General features: G+C 41.0%; 1 protein-coding gene across 8 annotated transcripts in view; it reads right to left on the minus strand.

The window, feature by feature from the left end:
- The window catches only part of INPP4A (inositol polyphosphate-4-phosphatase type I A), a 196215-nt gene that overhangs the window by 14698 nt on the left and 156115 nt on the right, over positions 1–25402 (minus strand). For all 8 annotated transcript variants that reach the window (XM_069072968.1, XM_069072965.1, XM_069072967.1 and 5 more), the window contains 8 exons: positions 21907–21939; positions 17521–17693; positions 15894–16017; positions 14837–14963; positions 14520–14660; positions 12530–12627; positions 10126–10238; positions 2801–2955 (listed from right to left, as the gene is read on the minus strand). In XM_069072968.1, the coding sequence (XP_068929069.1) occupies positions 2801–2955; positions 10126–10238; positions 12530–12627; positions 14520–14660; positions 14837–14963; positions 15894–16017; positions 17521–17693; positions 21907–21939 (964 nt within the window). The remainder of the gene's footprint in view (positions 1–2800; positions 2956–10125; positions 10239–12529; positions 12628–14519; positions 14661–14836; positions 14964–15893; positions 16018–17520; positions 17694–21906; positions 21940–25402) is intronic.

Below are 25402 nucleotides of genomic sequence, written 5' to 3' on the forward strand. Positions count from 1 at the left end.
TAGCAAGAGTGCTTGCACTCCATGTACGGACAAGTCAATCAAGCTCTTGTCATCATCCTAGTTAACTAAATGGGGATGAAATTCTAAGTAAGCAATCTGGTCTAGGAGCTGATCAAAAGAATAGATATTCACAGAACTTACATTCTGGCTAGAGACGTACAGTCTACAGTACCTACAGTCGTGATTCTATAGTGTCTAAAATGAAGACGGTATAGTGGTCGGTTCTTGTCAAAACTGCCTAGTGCTGGGGAAAGGTGTGGAAGGCTTCGTGCTAATTCAAATGTCTTTTATTGTGAATTTGTGTTTCTTCCTCAGTCTTATGACTGAACCTGGAACATCCGGAAAATAGGCCAAACTCCAGGTAGGGTCATGCACACATTTTATGAAGACAGAGGCAACTTTCTAAGGGCCCATTCCCAAGATGGGAATTACACTGAGTTGTTTTCTAAAGGCCAGAGGGAAGGGGGTTTGTGTGTTTAGAGGTATCCGCCATTGAAATATTGCCATGCGTATGTGCACGGGCCATTCTTTTGTTAACCATACCACTGTAATTTCAGGTATCTTGGATTTGGGGTAGCAGAACTGTGGAAATAAACTTGGGCTTGTATGATATTCATACTTTCTCTAAACTTTTCCCTCCAGGTGCCTTACCCTTGATTAATGCTAGGGTTACAATTCTTACAGGAAATAGAGGAGGGAAGAGAAATAAAGAGTGAAAGGGGAGGGTAAGAGAGAGAAAGAAGGAGGGAAGGAGAAAAAGTGAGAGTGAGGAGAAAGGAGAAGGGAGGGAGAGAGGGGGAAAGGGAAAGAGAGAGAAAGGAAGGGAAAGAAGAAGGGGGAAGAGAAAGAGAGACAGAGAGAGGAGGGAGGGAGGAAGGGAGGGAGAGAGAGCAAGAGGGAAAGAGAGAGGGAGAAATGGAGAGGGGAAGGAAGGAAAAGAAGAAGAGAGAGAAGGAAGAGAAAGAGAGAGAGGAGAGAGGAGGGAGGGAGGGAAGAAGGGAGGGAGAGAGAGAGGAGAGAGGGGAAAAGAGAAAGAGGGGGAGAGAGAGGAGGTGAGGGAGAGAGGGGGGAGAGGGAAGAGAGAGAAAGAGAGGGAAAGAGAGAGGGAGAGGGAGGGAGAGAGAAGAGAAAAGGACACAGGGGTGGGGGGAACAAAGGAAGACTGACATGAGTTTTATTCCCATTCATCCTAAGAGCAGCGTAAGAAGAAAAGGGCCTATTATGGAGTGGCAGCAGCTCATACATCTTTTTATGCATCTGAATATTGTGAAAGGGTCAAATAGCAGAAACATACAGAAAGGATAAGAGAATTGGACACTTCAGAGAATTTGGTGAGAAGACAAACAATACAGTACATTCAATAGGAGTGAATGTTGGAAACAGGACTCAACAGCATTGTTGAACTACATTGAATAGAAAGACTAAAAACTGCATTTCTTATCCTTTCTTTTGGTATGTGAAATAAGGAGCCTTCCAGCAGTGCTTGAAACAAGGCATTGAACAACAGCAAACAGACTGGAGTAAAATACAGTATTTCATTCTGCAAACACATCTGCTGCTTCAGAATACAGGACGTTGTTAAGTTGATGTGACAACAGCACACTGACAGGTTGTGATGGAGTTGGATTGCTGTTAGGAAACATTCATTCTGACACTTTGCTTATAAAAGCAAACTGTGTCGAGCTGCTAAGGGGGAAGCATAGCAGACCAATGCAATCTGCAGATGTGGAGCCTTCATAAGATTGCCAGATCCCACCAAGAGGAGTCAAGGCGCCCTCTGAGGAAACCTCCTGATGCCAAAGCCGCTGCTGTGTTAGAGCAGGGCAGCCAAGGGAACCCCACACGTCACCCCCCTTTCCAAGGGGGAAGCTGGTCAGGAACGTCACCCTGGCAAGGAGCATTTAAGGTCCTTGTCTAACCAGCCTTCTGTTTTCATCTTACTGATTAGAGTAAAAACTTGAAAGCTGAGATATTATAAGGACTTTATTACTTTGGGGCTAGACAACAGGATATCTCTGTCCAGTCTTGCTAATGTGAAGTGTCTCATTTCATAGAGCTGGAAATACTGTTAGAATAGTCCAACTCCCTCATTTTACAGATGAGGAAACTGAAGCCAAATGATTCATTCAAGGTCATGCATCAGATAAAGGAAGTAACTGGGAGAGCCCAAGTACAAATCCAGGACCCTTTCCACTATACCATCCTCTACGGCAGTTATGTCAACCTCAAATACATAAGGATTCATTATTATATAATACATAATATAGGTATATATTCATTATATGTGTGTGTATATGTGTATATGTATACACACTGTATATAACGATTCCTACAAGTCTCTCATTAACTTAGAAACCACATATTAACACTACCTATATTCTATAGGATTTATATATATATTTTATTAAATATTCTCCAATTTAATTTTAATCTGTTTTAGCCAACACTCATCTGGGGAGATGGAGAGAGCAGTGATTAGCACACTGCTTGGAACATGGTAGGTGCTTAATAAATATTTACTGATTAATTAATACCTCTGCTCTAGAGAGAAGTATATTTTATTTGGGAAAAGTAGTGTGTGATGATCAGTTGAAGTTAAAAGAACTCGTATTTTCTGAGGTTATTTAGAAAACCTGCACCAAAAAAAGTTCTTATTTTTAAAAAGCAAAACCCCCAGAATACTATTTCCTTTTCTAAAAAGCATTCTAAAAATGGGCTTAGAAAAAGACCGCCACTTATCTGCAGTTTACACGGATCCTGAAGTAGGAGTAAAGGATCAGAGAGCAATTCTGAGACTAACCTCCTCATGCAGTCCAGGGCCTGGGTAAAGACCTGGGGAGCCATTCCATGTTCATGCTGCAGGATCAGACATTGCTCTAGGGTCACTGACATGGCTGTTCTGTCCTTGGCACTCTTGCAGCTGGTAAATCGGACTCCATTGAGTCTTCGGCACACCTAGAAATGAGAAGACGGGTCTTAAAAAAAATGCATGGAAAACACTTGTTACAACTTGAAAAATATTCTGCTCCCAAAGGCTATAAAATCAACCTAACTGAAAACTGGAGAAAAAAGAAAAAAAGTTTGAAGACTAATAAGATCAGAGATTAAGCCAACAGAAGAGAAGACTCCCTCATCGTGCAGATGAGGAACTGAGGCTCTGCAAAGTTGGGGTGTGAACCCAGGTCTCCTGACTCTAAAGCCAGGGCTCTCCTCTTTACCACCCTTTTTTTTCTTCCTATTCTACTTAACAAGTGAACTTTTTTTTCACCCACCCATGATATATAAATAAGCAATAATTACAGACTTTAAGAATGAGTTATTTTGTCATGATAGGTACTCCAAAACACCTCCCTGGCATTTCTCTGTCTCTGTAAGTTGCTGTGGCTGAAAATGATCACAACAAGGCTTCTGTTCTTCTCTATATTCAGCTAGGCTGGTCCTCATAGTGACCAGCCCTATGCAAAGCCTGACTACATTATTACCTGCCAGAGGTACATTCCACTGACCTTCAATTAGTCTTAGAACCTTCAATTAATTCACCTTCATTTTATATTATTATGACAACAGCATAGGGCTTTCTTTAGTCAAGGAATGTTAGAACCACAATAACTACTACTGACATCTAAGAAGCACACTCCCTGGTTCATAAAATATTTCTTCAATATAACACTGTAAGGTGTAGGCATTACTGCCAATTGGTCAATCAATCAATGAACCATTTATGAAGTCTCAAACTGTGTCAGTCACTATGCTAAGTGCTAGGGAAACAAAAAGTGGCAGAAGACAGTCCTTGCACTCAAGGAGCTTATCATCTAACCTGATAATCTAACCAAATCTAATCTAATCTAAAGCCTATTTCATAGATGAAGAAAATGAGGCCAAGAGAAGTTCAGGCTAATTAGCTTGCACAAAGCCTCAACTAAATAGGGAGGCAGAATTGAGATCTGAAGCAAGCTCTTCTTATTCCAAATCCAGCACCTTCAGTTCAAAACTACATTATAGGATGAAGGAGACATGGCTAGACAATAATTTCTATGCAAAATACCTGGGATGCCCTACTGGAATACAAGTTCAACATCAGCTAGTAATGTCCATGTCAAAAAAAACGACTGTGCTCCTCAGCTGAATTAAGAGACGCACAGTGTCTAGAATAAGGGAGGTAGAAATTTTATAAAATCTTCTGAAGTTAAGCCACAACTGGAATATTGCATTTAGTTTGGGATGACAAAAAACATGAACAAGCTGGAAAATGCCCATGAAAAGGCATCCAGGATGCTAGAGGGGCTGGTAATCAAGCCACATCAAGTTTGGCTGAGGTAACCTGGGATGTTTAGCCTGCAGAAAAGAAGACTGGAGTGGGGACCTTAAAGGGTGATGACTAATTATTTAAAGGAATGTCATGTTCAAGAGGGATGAAACGTTTTCCGCATAGCCTCAGAGGACAGAATTGGTAGTAGGCACCGTAAGCTGCCAAGAGACAGATTTAAACTTGTAATAATATAAATTTCACAGAGCTACCCCAAAGTAGAATGCACTATCTTGGGATATAATGGGTTCCCCTTTTCTAGAGTCTTCAGCTAAAGGCCAAGATGATCACTTAGTGGGTCTATTGTAGAAGGGATTCTTATCTAGGACTAGATCCCTTCCAAGTATGGGAGTCTGTGAAGATACCGGAATTGGGGCAATAAGCTAGTTACTAGAAGTATTATGAAAGTGACAAGTACACAGGATCCTCTAGGTTAAGTGACCAATTAAGTGCAGAAAAATCACAAGGACTAGAAGAAAACCAAGGGTAAAGTTGGGGACCGCTTGGTCGGAATCTGTGAACTATCAATACAAATGACCAGCGGACAGAGGACTGAGAAGCAGCCACTCACAATGGGCTTCACTTCTACACCAAAGACACTAAGAATCTAGAATGAATGAATGAGATGCGCACTCAACACTTAGAAGCAAGCCAAGTTAACACCATCTATTTGTTAGAATGTAACGTCTCAGGGGGCAGCTACTGCTTAGTTTTTGCTTGGACTAGAAGTCAGCAGCTCTGGGTTCTAATCATAGTGTTGGCAAATAGCTGAGTGTTGCTAAGCAATATTCCCTTCATTTCTTTCTTTTTTTTTTTTTTTTTAAGCAATTGGGGTTAAGTAACTTGCTCAAGGTTACACGGCCAGTTATTTCTGGGTGTGGTGCTGAGTGTCTGAGCCCGGGATTTGATCTCCAGGTCGTCCCAACACTGGAGCCAGTGCTCTTACTCGCTGAGCCACCTGGCCGCCCCTAAGCAATTGGGGTTAAGTAACTTGCTCAAGGTTACACGGCCAGGTGTTTCTGGGTGGGTGCTAAGTGTCTGAGCCCGGGGTTTGATCTCCAGGTCTTCTCAACACTGGAGCCGGTGCTCTTACTTGCTGTGCTACCTGGCTGCCCCTATTCCCTTCGTTTCTAAGGCTCTCAGTTTCTCCATCTATAAAATGGGGATAACCACTCTTGCACTATCCACCTCATACAGTAACATTACAAGTTACTAGTAAGGACAACTGCAGAGGCAACGTGGGGTAGCAGACAGAGAGCTAGCCTTGAAGCCAGGGAGACTTGGGTTCAGTACTTGACCCTTTGATATATGCTAACTGTGTGACCTCAGGCAAATCCCTTAACTTCTCAGTGCTCTAGTCTAAGGCAACTCTCTGAGAAGTCAGAGAAGGTGTGAGCCTGCGTTAGAAGAGGCAGTTTCCTCACCTGAGAGCTTCTTACACCAATGAAATCACTGCTTCAGACCTTATTAAGGTCTCCAAAGATACATTTCTAACTTTTCAGGCCAAGTACAACTTCTCAAAAAAACATCATTTGGTATCTCTATTTGAGGAAGTTGGATGGATAGATCCATTTCTTATGAAAATGAAGTTTAGATGATAAAAGCACATTTTAGTGTACTTACTAGGGGAAAACAAGTCGGATAAATATGAAGTTGGACTTGCACATGTATCATTAAATGAAATTAACACAGGAGAAGCTTGGAAGATGCTTCAGGAGGACACAAAGACGATTGAATTAAAACATTCGCTATAACTTGATTAGGTCTAAAATGAAATTTGTAAAATTACATTTACCAAAAATAGTTTTTAAAGCATATGAAGGGAGGAGAAGAGGAAGAGAACAAGCATTTCTAAAGAGCCTACTATGTGGTGAGCATCTCATTTGATACAAAGGACATTGTCCATCGATCACAATTCTGAAAACTGAACAAGGAGCTATAAAAATACCCGTGTTTCCCTGATAATAAGACACTGTCTTATTAATTTTTTTGGACAGAAAAACACCAGAGGGCTTATTTTCAGGGGAGGGCTTATTTTAATGAACATTGACAGCAATTTTAATAAACAGGTAAATGTGAACAAAAAAATGTACCTTTAGTCAATAAGCAAATCACTGGGGAAGAACAGGATGACGCGCTCACTGCTGCAGCTCTGATTGGATGCAGCTCGGAGCGCGGCGTGCGTTTCACGGGGGGGGGGGTGGACGGTGCATACAGAGGGTACCGTAATGTAGCGTGTAGCGCAGGGGATCACCTTCACTACAGTAGCAATCTCAATAGGGCTTATTTTCGGGGGAGGGCTTATTTTAGAGGAATCTTACACAGTAAGGGGAGGGCTTATTTTCGGGATAGGTCTTATTATCGGGGAAACACGGTACTACATGGTAAGGGATTGAGATGAGAGGTAAAGACGACTTTCTCCAAGGCTGGTCAAACATTAGAATGAGTCACTGAACTGACTATGGAATTCTGTTCTCTAAAAAGGAGTAGAGTCTCATCTTTTTGGGACATAGTTTAAAATTCATTAGTGATCACTAAAGAACTGGTGACTGCTCGTTTCTGAATCCCCCAGAAGAGATTCTTTATCTGTGTGTGTGTGTAATGGACCCTGTTGGCAATCAGGTGACACCTACAGCTTCCTTCTCAGAATACTTTTAAATAAATAAAATAAATGCATAGGATTACTAAGGAAATTAATGATATTGAAATCATATCAATCAAATCATATCAAAATATGTTTGAAAAGATGAGTTCCTACATCCCAGAGCTAAAATCTCTGCCCAGAGGGACTATGTGGGGTGGGAAGGTAGAGGGAAATGAGGGTGGAGTCCTTCCCAGGACTCTACAATGTCAGAAGTCAGGTTCCTGAGTATCAGTCTTTAAAGATATCTTTTTAAGGTACCCTCCCCTGAGAGAAGGAGTCCACAAATCCTGATGGAGAATTCCTGTAACAAGCTTTCTCTGACCATATTCTTCATTTAGTTTCAGAGTTTTGGACAAAGGCTTCATCTTTGTTTTTGGATTTCACTCTGACTTTTATGTTTGTTCAACCCGAATACTTCTAGGCTGGACCTGGTTATCCCCCAAGGCATTCACTCCAATACCTTGCATTCCCCTTCCCTTCAGGCATACACCCCCATTCTCACTCTTAATCCACAAATAGCTCACTGTGGAGGCAGCAAGGTGTAGTGGCAAAACAGCTGAATTTCGAGCCAGAGAAAAAAAACCTGTCCACCTGTGTGACTTTGGGCAACTCACTTAACATCTAGAAGGGATCATCTTCTTCTTAGCAAAACGAGGCCAACTTCTAAGATCAATGATGCTCTGTTGATCTGAGGGTTTCCTTTGGCTCAGTTTCCCCCCATTCACACCTGCCTAACTTCCCCCTATCAGCAATGGGGAACAGGCAGAGTTTGGTATCCAATGAGACATCTGCTGCCCTCTGCTGGCTTCTGCCTTGCTTATGAGCAGCAGGATAAATCCCCTCCACGGTCAGTGTTTCTGCTTCTGCAGGAAGTTCTAAGACAAGGCTGCTGTGTGTGCTACTGCTGATTCTAACCAGGAGAGAACTTTCCCCTCTCTAGGTAATGCACTGACTGGCCATAATAAAGGGGAAAAGAAGACATCTTCAACGAAAGCAATGCTAAAAGGAAATCAGAACTGAGACGTGTAATGAGGACATTTCAGGGGACTTCCATAGACACCTAGAGTGCTCTCTGTGGCAGGTGACAAGTGTCGCTTTTTATCTGTCATTCCTTCTCACAGAATCTCAGAACTGGAAGGGACCTCAGAAGTCATCTATCCCAAACAGTACCTGAAAGAAGAACTCTCCCGCTTCCTTAAACAAGCTCCACCTAAACTTAGCCTTCAATGAGGGGGGATCCATCATCTCCCCAAACAGCCCACATCAATTTTAGACAGCTCAACTGTAAGCAGTTCTTCCTTTCTATCAAGCCTGGATTGGCCCCTCTGGAACTCTTCACACACAGCTCCCAGGGCTGCCCTCTGGGAACAATGACTGTTGTTGGTAGCATTCGGTTGTTTTGTGTCCAATTCTCCATGACATCATTTGGAGTTTTTTTTGGCAAAGGTATTGGAGTGGTTTGCCATTTCCTTCTCCAGATCATTTTACAGATGAGGAAACTGAGGCAAACAGGGGTGAAGTGACTTGCCCAGGGTCACACAGCTAATAAGTATCTATGGTCAGATTTGAACTTAGGAAGATGGGTCTTCCTGACTCTAGGCCCAGTATTGTATCCACTGCCCTAACAATAATGATAGCTAGCTAAATAAGTTGTCCTACTTTGTGCTTGGAACAGCCTCGTGAAGTAGGTGTTATTTACCCCATTTTACAGATGAAGAAACTGAGGCAGAAAGAGGTTAACTGATTTGCCCAGGGTCACATAGCTAGTAAGTATATGAGGCAGGATTCGAACTCAAGTCTTCTTGCACCCAAAGCCAACGTTCTATCTACCGTACCATTTAGCTGTCTCCAAATAATTATACCAGTTCACATTTACATAGTCCTTTTTAACATTTTCTGAAGGTTTTTCTATCCATCCTATGAAGCAGGTTATGGAAATAAACTTATCCTCATGCTAAGAAATAAGGAAACTGAGGCTCAAAAGGGTAAAATGAACCATTCCATGAACATGCAGCCAGTGCCAGAGCCAGAACCTGAAAATGGGTCTTTGGACTCCCAAGGCAAGTCCTTTCCACTACACGGAACTCGCTAAAAACAAGTCCAATCCCTTTTCCTTATCAAAGCCTTTCACACATGTGAATCTTGATTTCACCTCTCCTCCTCCCCATCTTCCAGTCTTCTCTTTTCCAGCACAAATGCCCCAATTCCTGAAGTCAGTTTGTGTACATGACCGTTTCTAATTTCCTCACCATGGTCACCTTCTCAAAGTTTAATTTGAAATGTTGTGTCCGCGTGATGGAAAATGCCAGCCACATTCAGAGAGAGCTATGGAGTCAGAAGGCAGAATGAAGACTATTGTCGTTTTTGTTTTTTTTTTCTTTCTTTCTCATTGTTTTTCCCATTTGTTATAATTCTTCTATATCCAACATGACTAATGTAAAATGTGTCAGATGTAAAATGTATCTGATACATGTAAAATGTATCAGATGGCAAGCCATCTTGGGGAGGGAGGGGGAGAAAATTTAAAACTTATGGAACTGAATGTTGAAAATTAAAAACAAACAATTTAATAAATTGGGAAAAATAAAGAAAATAAATTAACCACGTTATGTTTGTCATAAAAGTAAAACAAAATAAAATGTGTCTCTCATTGAGAGACAGCTGAGGTCTGAGCAGGGTCATCCTCTCCCTTCTCCTGGGCAGCGCTGAGCCTGTGTAAGAGGCAGTCGGCTTTTCAGAGTCACTCAGAGCTGTGATCTAAGAGCTTGTGACCCCACTGACCACCATCCCCTCCTGGTTATTCAGTGACCGCCGCCATCCTTCCTACACTTAACTTGTATCTATGTCTGTCTATATCATGGATCCTGTAGCTGATTTTTTTTTATCTGAGAGTAAGATTTCACACTTACTCTTGTTAAACTATATTCCATTGGATCTGGCCCATTTCCCCAGTATCTGGAGATCATAAGAGAGTCTGTTTCCACCATTCGTGCATTAGCTTTGTCTCTGCCCATTAAGGCACAAGCCTGACAGGCCTGTTGTTAGAGGCCCTGGTTTCACAAATGAGGAAATAATTCAGAATCTTTTTCCAGGACTTTGGGAAACGCTGTTGGGTAGTCTGTCTTAAGGAGGCAGGCAGTTGAGCCATGACTCCTCTAGATCAGCTGGTCAATACCTCAGCTGCTTGCCAGAGTATATCGACATTCTTATTCTTCCTAGCGTGGACGTTCTGCCCCAGAAACCGCAACAGCTCCGGCAGGCACGTTTGACTACGAGATCGAGGTAGACCTGAAAAAGGAAAAGCAAAGCTGCGTAGTTAATGGCTGCATGCATTCCATGTCCCTCTCCCCTCGAATACATGATCTGAGCACAGACTGTACTGTCCCTGCAAATCTGGTCTAAGTAAAAGTCTCAGTGCTACGTATGATGGTGCACGGTGCTCTTTGAGAAGGGAAATGATGATGAAGGTAAAGAATGCAGTGACTGTACAAAAATCATTATCTGATTAAAGAATATGTAAAAACAAAGCTCCTCACAGTCATTTCTTTTTTAATGCTGTAGTTATTCTACTGCTTTCATTTTGAAGAGATTTCTTTTTAGGGATGTGGCTTGGCTTTAGCGATAGACTACAGGAACAATACAGTCATGATACTCAGAAAGAGACAGGAGGGACCTGTATTTGACTGCTGCAAACCCAAATTTTAATCAGAAAGTGGGAGAAAAGATAAACTTAAGGATGCGGGCTCCAGTTGCAAACCAGAGTGAACACAGGGACACTATGTGACCTGGGGTTTTCCTATGGCTATTTCACTTTTCACACTCATCGGCCAATCACACCATCTTCTTCCAGCTGACAGCACACCTAAAGGAAGTACTTTAGACGCTCTGGATGATTTAAGTGTAAAATGAAAAATCTATTCCCTATTCTGACTTGATGTCTTCTGTTTCCACAATTAGCCTGCAGGCTCTCTCCATGCTCCTGCACTCCAAAGAGCTCATCCCTCCTGGCACTGCTGAGGCTTGATAGATCAGGACATTAGGAAAACCTGGCTGAACTTTAAGGAAAGGCTGTTCATACCTGCACTACAGGGTTTTCATTGACTAACTTTCTCCCCTAAGAGTCAAGTATAAACAGACACATGCCAATGAAAGATAAAAAACCAAATTAACTTCACCTTTCCCTTTTTTGAACTCCTATATAATGCATTTATATACCTTCCTGTACCATCTTGAGAAAAGCTCCAATTGTTTTATAAAGCCTGTGAGCTTCACGGAGACAAGGAGTATGCCTTATTCTTCTGTAGTATTTGCCACAGCCCTTAATAAAGTGCTGGCATATAAGAAATGCTCAAAAAGTGATTAGCTGATCAGGACCACAAGTAATTTAGCCCAGGGCTCCCAAGCCTTTCACAGATCACTGACGCTCACGGAGTACTTTCCCTGACTGGTGAGACCTCAGAGATCCATTAAATCCAAGAGGAATACTGGCTCCTCTTCAGTTTCCATTAAGCCTTCTTACCAGAGCTTTAGATGAGAAATAGAATTTGAAAGACAGAGCCAAATGTTGCCTCTTAACCCTCTTGCTTGAAACACCAAGAACTGTCAAATAAAAGCATGGTGTTTCTCATTTGCTGTAACATATCCCAAACCCTTGGAACCTTATGCAAGAACAAGGACGTTTCCACTGACATGGAGAAGGATAGCTGTGTAGCAATAGTTTCAAACTCATCATTGAATTCATCTCTTTACTTCTGGACCCACAACAGTATAGCCGGATGGGCATATGCATCATTCCTAAAGAATTCCTCAAGCAATGAGAACTCTTGAGAGCGTCTACACTGTGCCAAGCACTTTGTGAAGTTCTGTGTAGGATATGAAAGGAGAATGCATGACTCCAGCTCACAGGAACTGTCTATTCTACTCAGAAAAAACAAGACCTACAAAGGAAATGAACTCAACAAGACAGCAGACAAGAGAGAAATGACAAAGGAGATGAGCTCAATGGAGGCTGAGATGGTCAGGGAAGACCTCCCGAGAGCAATATTCATACTTGAGGTGGGCAGCATTTCAATAGAAGGGAAGAAAACATTTTAGTAATGGGAAAGAGGGCTAGATAGGTAGGGTGGGTCCAGATGATGAAAGGCTTTGTGAACTAAAGCAGAAGAGCTAAGATGTGTCAGGGCAAGCAATAAGAAGCCCTTTTAGATTATTAAACCAGTTCATTAAAACTTCAGTTTATTAAGTATGAAAAAGCTATTTTAGAAAAATATATCTGGTAATGGTGTGATAACTGCGAGAATAAGAAAAAAGGAATAAATCTAAGTGACAACAGGCACTGCATATTTATTAATGAAACTGTGTCGTGACCTCAACGGAAAAAACTCATTTGTACTTTCTGGGGGCGAAATTCACAAAAATCATCTAGCTACGTCATGAAAGGATTTGACATACAAAAAAGTACTTTTTTATCAGAGTATTTTTCCATTTTGACATAATTCCAAACAAAGATCTCACACATTTAAAGTACTTGGGAGGAAGGGGCACCAAGTAAAATCTAGAATCAATAAGAATATACTCACAATCATCAGGTAAAACTTCCTTGAACTGCTCAAAGTAAGAATTTAATCTCACCAAACTCTCCACATTAATAATCTCTTGCAAAGATGTGTCTCCAAACCTTTGGAGGTCAGAAAGGAAATATAATTTAGTTTGTCAGCATTGTTTTTTCCTTACATTTGATTTTTCCCGGTTAGCAAAATATAGTTTCATATGAATCCTAACACTGCATACCCTTCTTCCTCAGAACACAAGGATATCCTTTCTTCCTATTAATGTTTTTTTTTTTCTTTTTGGAGGGGCAACTGGGGTTAAGTGACTTGCCCAAGGTCACACGGCTAGTTTTGTGTGTGTGTGTGTGTGAGAGAGAGAGAGAGAGAGAGAGAGAGAGAGAGAGAGAGAGAGAGAGGAAAGTGTCTGAGGCTGGATTTGAACTCAGATCCTCCTGATGCCAGGGCTGGTGCTCTATTCGCTGTGCCACCTAGCCGCCCCAATGCTTTTTTTTTTAGCCCTGTGATTTCATAGCTATAGGGTGGTCCTGGGGAGGAACTTCACTGACCAATGAAGACTAGGAGCTTCTCTGAAACTTACAGCCTTTAAAGACTTGTCTTTGGCAATAAGAGGCAGGACTCGAACCTAGTTCTTTCTAGTTTCGAGGCCAACTCTCTGCCCACACTTCCAAACAGCTCCCATTACTGTCACCTGACATATTTCTAGTGTAAGTGTATAATTTTTGGATTTGCATAATATCCATTATATTACATGCATTCAGCATGTGGTCTGCCCAACTCAGAGATTAAAGGGTGCCACTGTTTTACAGCCCTAGGACATTCCCTGATTAGTAGGCACAGTGATTACATTGTTTTACTCCCTCCATTTCCTATAAAATCATCACCAAAATTGTCACCCCTAACAGGGCTCTCAGGGAAGTAAATGGGAATTGTCGTTGAGTCATTTCACTGCTGACTCTTCGTGACCCCATTTGGGGTTTTCCTGGCAAAGGCACTGGAGTGTTTGCCATTTCCTTCTCCAGCTCATTTCACAGATGAGGAAACTGAGGCAAACGGGATGAAGTGACTTTCCCAGGTTCACACAGCTAGTAAGTATCTGAGGCTGGATTTGAATTGATGCCTGGGTACAAGTACTTTAAATCCAAAAGCCATCATCTTTTTTGGAATTTAAAAAGCATATTCTTTTACAATGTCTACTAGCTACTTTGAAGGACATTGTTACTAAGCTCCTTGAGGGCAGGGACCATGTTATTCACCTTAGAAATGCTACAGAGCTTAGCACAGTATTATTGTAAACATAGTTGGTCCAAATCAATAGTTTCCAACTGAAAGGCAATAAGTCAAAGACATTATAAAACATTATCAAAGCAACTCAAGAAAAGGAGAATTTTATTTTGTCCCCCCCCCCCGTTTCCAGAAAGGTTGTTCAGATTCTAGAAAGGTTCCCACGAGCAGCGGCTGTCAGAGGGAGCATATGAGGAAGAGGATGGAAGGAGAAGCAGCCTGCCTTCTCTCTTAGCGAGCCCCCAGTCGTCCTGCAGACAGGAGGGAGGCGGCAAAGCCGTATCTGCTGATTTTGTTCTGCACTTGAGCGCGGCGCGAATCCCACGCACTGCCTGGCCTGGCCACTGCCTCGTAAGCTCCACAAAGACATGGCTGTGCTTCCTTCATGTGTCTGACAGCACAGAAAGTACCAAGACCTTGGACGCAGGTCGAGCACTGCTGCTCAGGCCCATGACGGCCTTTACTTACCATGAGCTCATGATGCTTGATGTTAGGCGTGTCTGTATACGCCTTCTGTCTTCCCTACTCTGAAAGCTCCTTGGTGGCAGAAACGATCTTTGTATCTCCCCCAACCCCTAGTACAAAACTGTACCTACGTAGGCGCTCATCATTAAAGACGCCATTTTCCTTGCAGTGGGATTAACTTCCATCACACATAATCCAACCCAAACCTACTGCTGTCCATGAAGAAGCAGGATTCGTCTATCTGGATATGTACCTCTCTGCCAAGGTTTGCTGCTCATTAATCCCCACGTTGAAAAGGACGGGCTGAACTCGCAGAAGCATGCCACTCTGAATCTCCCGGGGCAGCACATCAAATAGAGTGCCTGGCAATGGAATCCTCACATTAAATCCATCACTTAAGAAACAAAAACAAAAACAAAATGGGGGACGTTAAGATGCCTTCCAGGAGAGGAGAATGACCTTAAAGAAAAGGGTAAGTGGATAATGGAGAAATTTACACTTCAGTATAAGAAAACAGATATGCCTTTCTACTCTTAGAACCTAAAATGTGCATATATAAATGTTTTTTACCGATTTCCTGTAATTACAGGGAGCATGTCTGTTGATGAATTTGACGTGGCCTGAGTTACTTTAAAGGTGACATTCCTCAAGTCCATAATTCCCAAACTCATGTCTTCCAACATGGCCAACTCCTCACCTGCACCAAAGAGAGAAAATGATGGATTTGAAACAGCAGGTATTTAGGATCTGGATTTCCCCTCAGAGAGAAAATCATTTACCTTTTTACTTCTTTCTAGTTTCTAGTTCCACAACAAAACACACTATAACTTAAGTTAGCTCAGGGAAGATAGCAAATCAGTAACCTTCTTAACTTTTTTTTTAAACAACAGAGAAAATGCACTTGTAAGCATTTATTAAAATCTATCTGTGCCACCTTCGTGTCTGGATTTTCTTTTTCCCTGGGTAAATCCTAACCTAGCTGTCAAAAGCAGTCAGTAGAAACACAGGCTATAGTTCCAAAACTTATCTGTAGTCTATTAAAGAACTAAAAAGAAGCAAATAGTATTAAAAACTAATACAGCCCGAAGAAGAAAGTGGGAGCTATAGCAGGAGCACAGAAAAAACAATATGCCTGTCCTCAGATAATGCCACATGTATAGCTACATCCATTTTTCTTAGTAACCAAATCCTAACAAAGTGTTGCCTTTTCTTCTTTAAAAAATAAATGTGCAGGAAAGCAAATGTTTAATTGCTCTTAGTTATCTAATGAGACTTTATTAGGGACACTGATGTCTAGAATTCCAGAAGGCAGCTGCACTGAATTTATGAGGTTCCAAACTCTATGTATCTTGAAAATAATAATAATAATGATAATAATAATAGTGATAGCTGGTATTTAAGGTCTGCAGAGTGCTTTAAAAGATAATCCTGGGAGGTAGGAGACACTATTATCCCCATTTTACAGACAAAGAATCAGAGGCAGAAAGCAGTCGGACAGGTCACAAGCTAACACTGAGGCAGGATCTAAGGCAGGTCTTCTGGACCCTAGGTCTAACGCCCAGTCCACTACATCACCCAGCAGCCTGAAAGAACCCTGCCCTTCCGATCCAGAGGGAGCTGTTCTCACCATAGGTGCTGAGGAGGCTTTCAAATTGGGCCAGCAAGCCGATAGTATAGAGTTGCCGCAGGAAACCATCATCATGGAGGCAGTTCCTTAGCTTGAGAATGAACCCGCAAATGAGTGCAGTCAGCTGTCACAGGGGTGCAGAGGGAGAAGGGGGGAGGAAGGAACATAACATGAAACAGCTAAAGGAGAAACATTTCCTCACTAAAGCAACACTACAAAAGGGTACATCCTTCTGCCAGTTCTTTTGTCTCTATTATTCAGAGCAATTTATAGACATGAAATCATTAAGCCTCAGGACCTCCTAGGAAGACTGACAGGTAGTAAATGTCTTAATTTGGGGGATGTTGGTCAGAGAGCACAGAGGTGCAGAAGGGGCATGGGATGATGAACACAATGAGTGGGATGGCCTGCTATTCTCCTTAAACCCTGGTTTTTCAACCCAAGAGGCCAATTAAATTTAAGCCTTAACAGTTCTGACTCAGTCAAAGGATATTCCTTATCTGAAGGTCATTAGGAAACCTGAATGAATTCTGAAGTCACTCTGAGGATCCTGTTAAATTTAAACAACCTTCTGAGTGTACTATAAGCCCTGTTGATTCCCAGGAAGCGATCTAGGATAGGGAATCTAGCTGGGCTAGAAATGTGTTCATTTTGTTCTATTCTACTCAGTATGAGACTTCTCACGGGGCCAGGTGGTGAGCCCCTGGGGACTGATAAGAAACACAGAACTCCTCATCTACAGACTCAGTGATCTTTCCACAATGGAACCTAATTAATACTTCAAATTAATTTAAACTCTTCCTTTGGCTGTTTAGACAGAAAGATAAGGAAAATGATTAAACCAAGGAATCTAGGCAAGCCACTAGGCTAATGTAGCCTAATCAAGGGGAACACGAATTTCAAAGACAGTAAATCTCCATACTCTTCGGCTGAGGTCATTGCGCTTGGTGGATGTTTTTTTTTCCTCTGTGATACTGGGACCTCCCCTATCTTGTCCATGCTGAAAGTGCAAATCCAGTCATGGACCTGATCCCACTACTGAAACTGTAACCCACTCTGCTTCCAGTCCAGGCCACGCAGTCCCTCCTTTAGCAGCCGGGAGACATTCTACTCTTGGGACCCGCCATAGTGATGCTGCATTTAGTGCAGATGCTCAATTGGCTTTGGTTGTACTCTAGGAGCTCAATCATCCATCACAAGCTCAGCCTCTCCAATAGAAGGGATTATAAGTATGTTCCACTACATTTGACAGTCATTCTGTTCAAAGGCTTGGGAAAAAACTCATCCGACTTACACAACTGCTGCTAAATCCCTGGCTCAAATCCTACTGTGACATCGGAATCAGCGAGGGTGAACACTCTGCTAGCTGGGGCTAATACAACAAAAAGCCCACGCTGCATGTGGGGCACAAAGGGGTCACCTGGCTGGCTTTTTGTCTCCAGTCCCAACAAGCTTGGAAATCTGCACTTGGCTGTGAAACGGATTTGCCATTGGGTTAGTTTGGCTATTACTAAATGGTGGGGTTGCCCTCCAAGATGGGAGAGAAGGAGGGAAGATTCCCGGGCAGTCCGTCGGTTTTATGAGCCGCTCATCTAACAGTTAATCGTTACAACGTCCTTTGGCTTACAGTTTGGCAGAAGACAACATCCCTGCGATACTGGAACTTCAGGTACAGAGCTATGGTTGGAGCGCTGTCCTGCATTAACAGGAAGACCATCGCTTTCTTGGCCTTGTCGCTCATCATGGCTACGCAATCTGTGAGTGTCGTCAGCAAGGGGTAAAGGGCCTCACTCCATTCACCTAAGCGTGTGGGGTAGTGGGAGTCGTGTGAGAGAAAAGAAGAGATGGCACGTTAAGAATCAGGCTCTGAAAGGGAGCAAAATTAATTCAGTTCACCCACTGACTAGCTCTGCTCCTTAATTATCTTTTTCTCCAACCCCATCCATTTTCTTCTTTTCCCAAACCAACCTTAGGCACATAGATAATCAACTGCAGAAATTAAACTAGAACCACCCAGGTTTCTGAACTTCTAGTACAGTGACTTTCCTAGAAAACTCAGGCAGATACACTGCATTCTTTTTTGGGGGTGAAGGGGGAAAGCAATCAGGGTTAACTGACTTGCCCAGGGTCACACAGCTACTAAGTGTTTGAGGTCAGATTTGAACTTAGGTCCTCCTGAGGCCAGGGCTGGTGCTCTATACGTTGTGCCATGGTTGCCCTGATATGCTGCATTCTAATGTAGGCGATATATTCACAACCCTATGACAATGCAGGTGCCAAGATAAACCAATTCTAAACATGTTTTTAGGATATCTGCTAATAGTCACTATTCAATGTATTCTAGCTAACCTATCAGTCACTGTACTGGCCTTCCTCTATCAAAGCAAAATCAGGGGTTCCCCAGGAGCTCTTCTAGAAATCAACTGTTTAAGTTAAGGAAGATGACTTTCTCTGAAAAACAGGAGTTTTTGCCCCTGCCTTTCTGCCCCTCCTCTTATTAACAAAAAGTATTTTCTAAATGTTCCTGCCAGTTTCACTTTTCCTATCTCAAAGGAAGGCTTTTTCACACATCCTTTTTTTCAGTTCTCATTTTTTTTCCTGTTGTTTCCTAATTTCCACTGCCACCTCAATATTCAAACACATATTTCTGTCCCGGTTTCCTCATAGGAAGATAAAGACATTGTGCCAAAACAACTCTTTAAAAATAATACCACAGGGGAAAAGATACAAGATTAGAAGGATGGTTTGGCTTTTTGTTTTTTCCCCCTTTCTATTTTTTCAAGGTATTTCAAAAGAAGTTGTTTTTATCAGATGCATATATTTACACGCAGCCCCAGCTCAGAAATGCAAATTTTATTATACATACTAGGTAAACAGACCATACCAAACAAAATGCTGCACAAGGGCCTAATCATCATAGATCAGAGAAACTAGTGCCTCGAATAAAAGATACCCACTAAGCTGGAAGACATGAGGCAACAAAACCTGATGCACTAATTTCTCTCTCACTAGAGAAAGTGAATGTAAACAGTATGTTCACCACAAGAGCAAGTGACCTTTTGCCTCATGTAACAGGCAGTCTAAGAAAGGGAAGTGAAGAAAATGACCACATTTTGCTTCTGCTGGGCTATTAAATATAGTTCATAGCACTAAACTAAGAAAGAAATTTATCGAAATTCTCTTTTTTTTTTTTTCAGGAGTCCAAGGGACAGACAACTCTGGACGTGGACAAAAGTCAAAACAAGATGGGCAGGCACGGATGAGTTGTGGTCTGCACTGATGTATGTAGGCAATATACACATCCATGAGATGATATTTTCACTGGAGTACTGGAGGGGGTCATACAACACCCCCCCCAAAAAAAACCTCAAGCCTTGGTTGATATACATTTTCATACAGAAGGGAAAGTTCAAATTTTGAAAATGCTCTAATTCTACAAGCAGATTTTAAAAGGTACATATGTCCATAAGTGCATACCTATAAAAGAAAAGGCCAAATCTAAATTGAGAGTCTAGAATGGAAAATCTGTACTAATTTAATTATGACAACATAAAAAAGCACTGAGCCAGGAGTCAGAACACTCGAGTTCTGGTACTCATTTTGTTACTAACTGCATTTTGTGTCATTTACCAATCTGAGATTTTTCCTTGTCTGTAAAAAGTGTGTTGGGAAGAAGGAGAGCTAAACTCTCAATGCTTTCTCCCAATTTCAAATTCATGACAGTATAACTCTTATGATTTTTTTCAGAACAGACTTTGTCTACTGATGTCAGTGCCATAGAGCTATCATCTGAACTGTAAATGGTAATTTTCTTTCTAGGACCTGACTGCTCTAGTGGTGGATAGAAATTAGGACTTTTGGGGCAGCCAGGTGGCTCAGTGAGTAAGAGCACCAGCTCCAGTGTCGGGATGACCCGGATCAAATCCGGGCTCAGATACTCAGCACCACACCCAGAAATAACTGGCCGTGTAACCTTGAGCAAGTTACTTAACCCCAATTGCTTTAAAAAAAAAAAAAAGAAATTAGGACTTTCCCCCCCCATTTTCTGTGTGGTTACCAATTTTAAGTTGCTTTCTCTCTTCTCCCCTTTTGATAGGCTTATGTGAATAATTAAGTTTATTTTCCTAATTTGAAAAGAGACATCATAGAATCTCAGACTTGGAAAGGACCTTGAGATCTCACTACTCAATTTGTGAATTCTATGTGGTCTTCACAAAAATGAATGCGAAACTCTATCTTGAAAGAAATTTGCTTTGCATCAGCAAAGTCATGATGAACTGTGTTCAATACTGGGCACCATATTTAAGAGAGGTGGGGAAGGGAAGCCAGAACATTCCTACTATGTAAAAGAATGGGAGACAATGGTAACTATCTTCAATTATATTAAAAGCTGTCCAGAAGATGAGCAGAATACATGGGCTTATTTGTGTAAGTTCAACAGAGCTGAACTAAGACCAATGAGTAGAAGCAGATTTTGACCCAATGTCAGTGGAGAACTTCCTAATAAATTGCTACGTTTAATACTGAAAGAAGCCGTCACATAAAGTAGCAAACTTTGGGTTATCAGGAGTGCTGTAAAAAAGATTCGGATGTGGATGAGAGTTTGAAGTATCTAACTTCTAAAGGCCCTTCTAAAACTAAGATTCTACAGTTTCATGTAGGTGTTAGTTTATTTTCATTATAAATGTTCAGTAGTAGCTTTAAAAAATGAAAACCCCAAAGATTTAAAAAAAAAAAAAAAGATGACAACCCTATTGGAGAAGTCTGTAAGAGGAATTTTTGGAGCATATTTTATATCCAACGTGTCTGATTGAGGGGCAGAAAGTAAAAGATTCTTCTTTACGTAATAAATATTTTCTATACAGGTATAAATTTAAATATAATAAACTTAACCCCCACAAAAATGAAAAATTAAATAACTCATGACAAACTACAAAGACTGATTACCAAGTGATTTCACTACTTAACTTCAGTGCGTTGACTTTATTTCAGCAAAAATAAATAACTTTACATATATATAATTTATGTCAATAAAACTGGAGCCACGATTTCATTGGCATAGGATATTAAACTCCCTCCCTTCCCTATATTAGCACCTTTTCTGAAACTTGCGGTCTGAGAGGGCCTGGAGCGTCAAGGGTTCCAGTAATTTGTACTGGTCACACAAACAATATGTTTCAGAGAGAGGATTGTATATGGATTTTAACAGAATTTGAAAATCTCTAGGAATAGTATATCTAAACATCTAGTCGTTTTTCACAGTATCCCCTAAAACCTGGCAGTTAGCTACCACAGTAAACTGAACAGCTGCTGAGGTTTATTGTTAGGGGGTGCTTCCCCAATGAAATCACCTATCTAGCCATTCCCATGTTCCTCACCCCAAAAATCATCTAACTATCTAACATGCTCTACCAGTGAGCCTCAAAGGAAAACGGAAACTGTCCTGTCCTGTAGTCATATTTAGGTGGAATGAACTGTTTTTGGCTCCTTATTAGTGCAGAATTTTTCACTAAAGAATTCACTTATTGATGGTTCACTGTGGAATGGAGTTAACCCTGAGTTCCTAAAGGTATTACCAACAGAACCCAAGCTGAAAAGGCTTTGACTACAAGCCAGTTGATAGACCGATCTTGCCAAGGTTGTAAAGATTTGTTACTAGTAGGGTAACTGCCTTAGTCATTAATTTGTTTTGTCTATTAGCAATTCACAGAAGCCATGTACTACAGCACTGAGGGTTTGTGATATGTGTTGGTGGAAGGAATACAAACATGGCGGCCAGCACAAATTATTCGAAGTATTGATACAAAATATACAGCGAGTCTAAAGTGGTATCTGAACCCTGGTTTTCCCTGACTATTAAATCCAGCTCCCTATCCACCCACTATGGTTTATTTCTTCTCTATTTAGATACCTGAAGTAATTTCTGCTAATTTAGCTGTAAATGCTACCCTAACTGTTAAATATCAACACAAAGTACAAATCTACAGAAGCCATGAATGGAAAACACACATACCTGGGCTGGACTCTTCAGGAGGGGGGCTGCTATCTGCACAGAAATGGAGGTGCAACATGCATGATTAAGTAGCAGCAACACAGTCTAAACATAAGCAACTCAAATGCTTAGGGCAAGGGCATAAACAGCTTTCAGTAAAGCAGCTGAACAAATAGCAAAAGATTGGCCATCAATTTGCTAGACCTGACCAGAGCTTAGCACAGCAACTGGCATATAGTAGGCACTTGCTGATTGATTGACCACATAACGAGGAGTCACATTCGTGTAACCATACTGCTAATATGAAGGAGCATCTTTTTTTGTACAGCAATATTCTAATTACCATTTACAGATGATTCACATTCTTAATCAGTACCTCAACACAAAATGTTCATTAGGACAGAATTACCATTACAATGTGACATGAACCATTGGAGAGTTTACAGTTGAATCACATTGTATATGGAAAAGTTACATATGCAAGCAAATATACAATGAAAGACCCATAGAGATTTACGGATCTAATTAAAAAGAATGAAATTCAAAACCAGTAACCTCGAATAATGCCCTTCTCTCTTCTTCTGGAACAAGTATTTTTGAGATTCAAACTTAATAAGGTTCAGTAATGAAACCATTATGCCAAAAACAAATACGTTGTTTTCTGAATTTATACTGAACACCTATTAGCAAAAATTTCTGTTCTTTGGGCCTGGGTGGGAGAGGAATTTAATAACATTTTATCTACATATATTTTACCTTGCACTGGAAGAAGATTTTGGGGGGAAAGACTGGGTCACTCTATAACACCCAGGCTGGATAGGGACAGAAGCTTAACCTGCTCCATTAACAAACAGGGCCAGTTAGTGCCTCTTTAGGCAGTCTGGCGCCATCTGGCTCCTGGGGTCTCCCACTACTGATGCTTAACTTGGTTAGACACATGATCAACTTTAGCCCCACTGTAGCTCAGAACCCCCAAACTTGAATAATCCACTATCCTCAGCCTCCCTGGAAACAAGGATTATGCCCAGCCAGAAGGGATCCATTTCAATTTCATTTCTTTATTGATCCTCTAGATATGTTATTCAGCTGAACCTGACACTTCAAAGATATCACACTTAAAAAGTGATTTAGGAAGAAGTCTCCATTTTGGATTTTGCCACCTTGGTTCCCTAGCTTTCAGCTAAAAACAAGTGGCAGGAGGGAGCTAGTTTTCTGGCCCTTAGCACATTTATTTCTATTTATTTACTCATAGAAAATATACTAGTGTCATACAGAGAAGTCAAGTGTGTGCAGAACTCAGTTTCTGAGAATCTTGTAAGCAATGCTCTTTTCATCATGTTGAGCAGCTGAAAGGCAGCCATTTTTTCTTGGATGACTAAATCAATCGACAGGGGAAGAACTAAAGGAGAGGACTATGTCCTTTGTCCTAAGCTTGGTGACATCATTTCTCCCTTCTCATAGTCTCTTCACATTAAGTAGAAAGAGATCTTCATTCACTAAGGACTATATAAAAGGAGGCATGTAGATTAGAGATTTAATCCCTGAAAAATAATGCCATGGATAACTTTAGAAATGGGGAAAACGATAAAGCAATGGTCTTATAATCTGAAGACTTTCAACCTGTTCTCAGCTTCCCAAAGAAGGAGAGCGATGGAGAAACAGGCATAAAAGTGACATTAATGTCTCAACATATGTTTAACCTCTCAGTCCACTGGAGAATAATAGTCATTCAAATTTAGAATGACCCAGCAAAGGCATAAGCCAAGAGAGTAGAAAGGTAGCATAAGTAACTTCAGCATTGGTGAATAAACATCACTTTGTTGTTGTTCAAGTATTTGGGGTAAAGAGGAAAAAAGAAAGAAAGAAAATGGTTGAAGTGACCTTCACTTTCCCAAATTCTGCGTCCCCACCTATCTGTGGGGGCACATTTTGCTTAACCTGTATTACAAGCCTCGCCTGTATTTTCCAACATTCAGGCCTCCATATGCAGCCAGGTCCTGTCTTCTGGCTGTTCTGCAACTTGCTTCTGCTGAACAAGCCCTGATTAGTGCACAACAGAGAGCCTGCCAGGGTTCTCATTAAAAGGTGAGACTGAAGACCAAGGATGGAAGCAGAAAATGGGGACTTAAAAAAGGAAGAAAGAGAAGTTATTTAATTAAGATTGTTTTGTGTCGAACAAACTCTAAGTCAGAATAACTACCGCGATTATTCGGATATAGTACAAAAGGAGGTATGTAAAAAAACACCTGAAACTGAACGCTGCGCAATTATGGCCGCGCTCAGCCCCAGAGAAGGGCTCCAAGAATGCCCCTCCGTGTTCCGCAGAGGCGGGAGGCTATGGCCATGGAACACAGCAGACAATTTAAGACTTTTTTGATGTTGGTTAGTTTTCCTGAACTACTTTTTTCCTCTTTTAAAATTCATTATAAAGGACTGTTTTCTAGGAAAGTTGGGTTAGAGACAAGCTGGGAAATGTAAAACAAAATATATCACTAAAAAGTTACTTTGTAAAAGGTTAAAACTTCAAGCTGCCTATCCAACACTTACTGACATGTACATCATGGGCCAGAAGACTCACAAGCATTTCTTCAGTTCTAATCCTTAGCAGTGGGAGGATTTTTTCTGATAAATTCTAAAACTAAGAATTTGTATGTCATTTATTTTAATGGCATATGGTTTCATACATCTTCCTGTATTTGGATCAGCAAATAAAAATCTTTTGAAAACATGCATTTAAGACAAACAGTTATAGGAAAACTGATTTTCATGGTATGCATACTTATAAAAGTCCACCTCTACAGATCAGAAATAAACACCAGCATGTTTACAATACCTAACTGTGCCTGAAGATAACACTGAAATTATAGATATATATGCAGTACAATTTATTAAACACATATTTCATCTATTTAAAAAGCCACAGTTACTCATCTGACATCTTTGAGAACCATTATTTTTAGAATGACAAAATTCTAAGATTAAAGTCAAAAAATGAACATAAACCAAAAAATACTTATAAATGCAAAACACATATGTGTACCAACTACACGTACAGCAAGTGCAAACATTTCCTTGTGGATGAAACGGGTGGAAGACATGAATATCACCAAAAGACAGGCTCAAACACTTTAAAATACTGTTTAAATCTCATATTGAGTAGGATATGTTCAGGTGAAGAGAACTTTATAAATGAAGGAGGATTTGATTATTTATTTACTACTAATACATTTCTTTACTTACAACAGTCCCTGATTCAGAAACAGGATTTAATTATAATGTGTTAAACTCTTTTAATTAAAAAACGAAGCCTTCATCACATGAGTCCTTTATCTGGAACGTTCTAACTGGACTATCCAAGTTCATGCTGCCTGAGCCTAGCACAGAAGGGTTAAGGAGAAGGAATAATCTAGATGCTTTTCCATGCATATGTGACCCTTTTGTATCCATTTCAGAAGAGAGCAAACATAGGTTGCCATCCTGCATTTCCTCTCCTGTTTAGAAAGCATGCAGTGACAGT

This window comes from Petaurus breviceps, unplaced genomic scaffold, assembly GCF_028583685.1.
Source record: "Petaurus breviceps papuanus isolate PSGF00001 unplaced genomic scaffold, PetGlider_PUasm1.0 90849, whole genome shotgun sequence".
Lineage (NCBI taxonomy): Eukaryota > Metazoa > Chordata > Mammalia > Diprotodontia > Petauridae > Petaurus > Petaurus breviceps.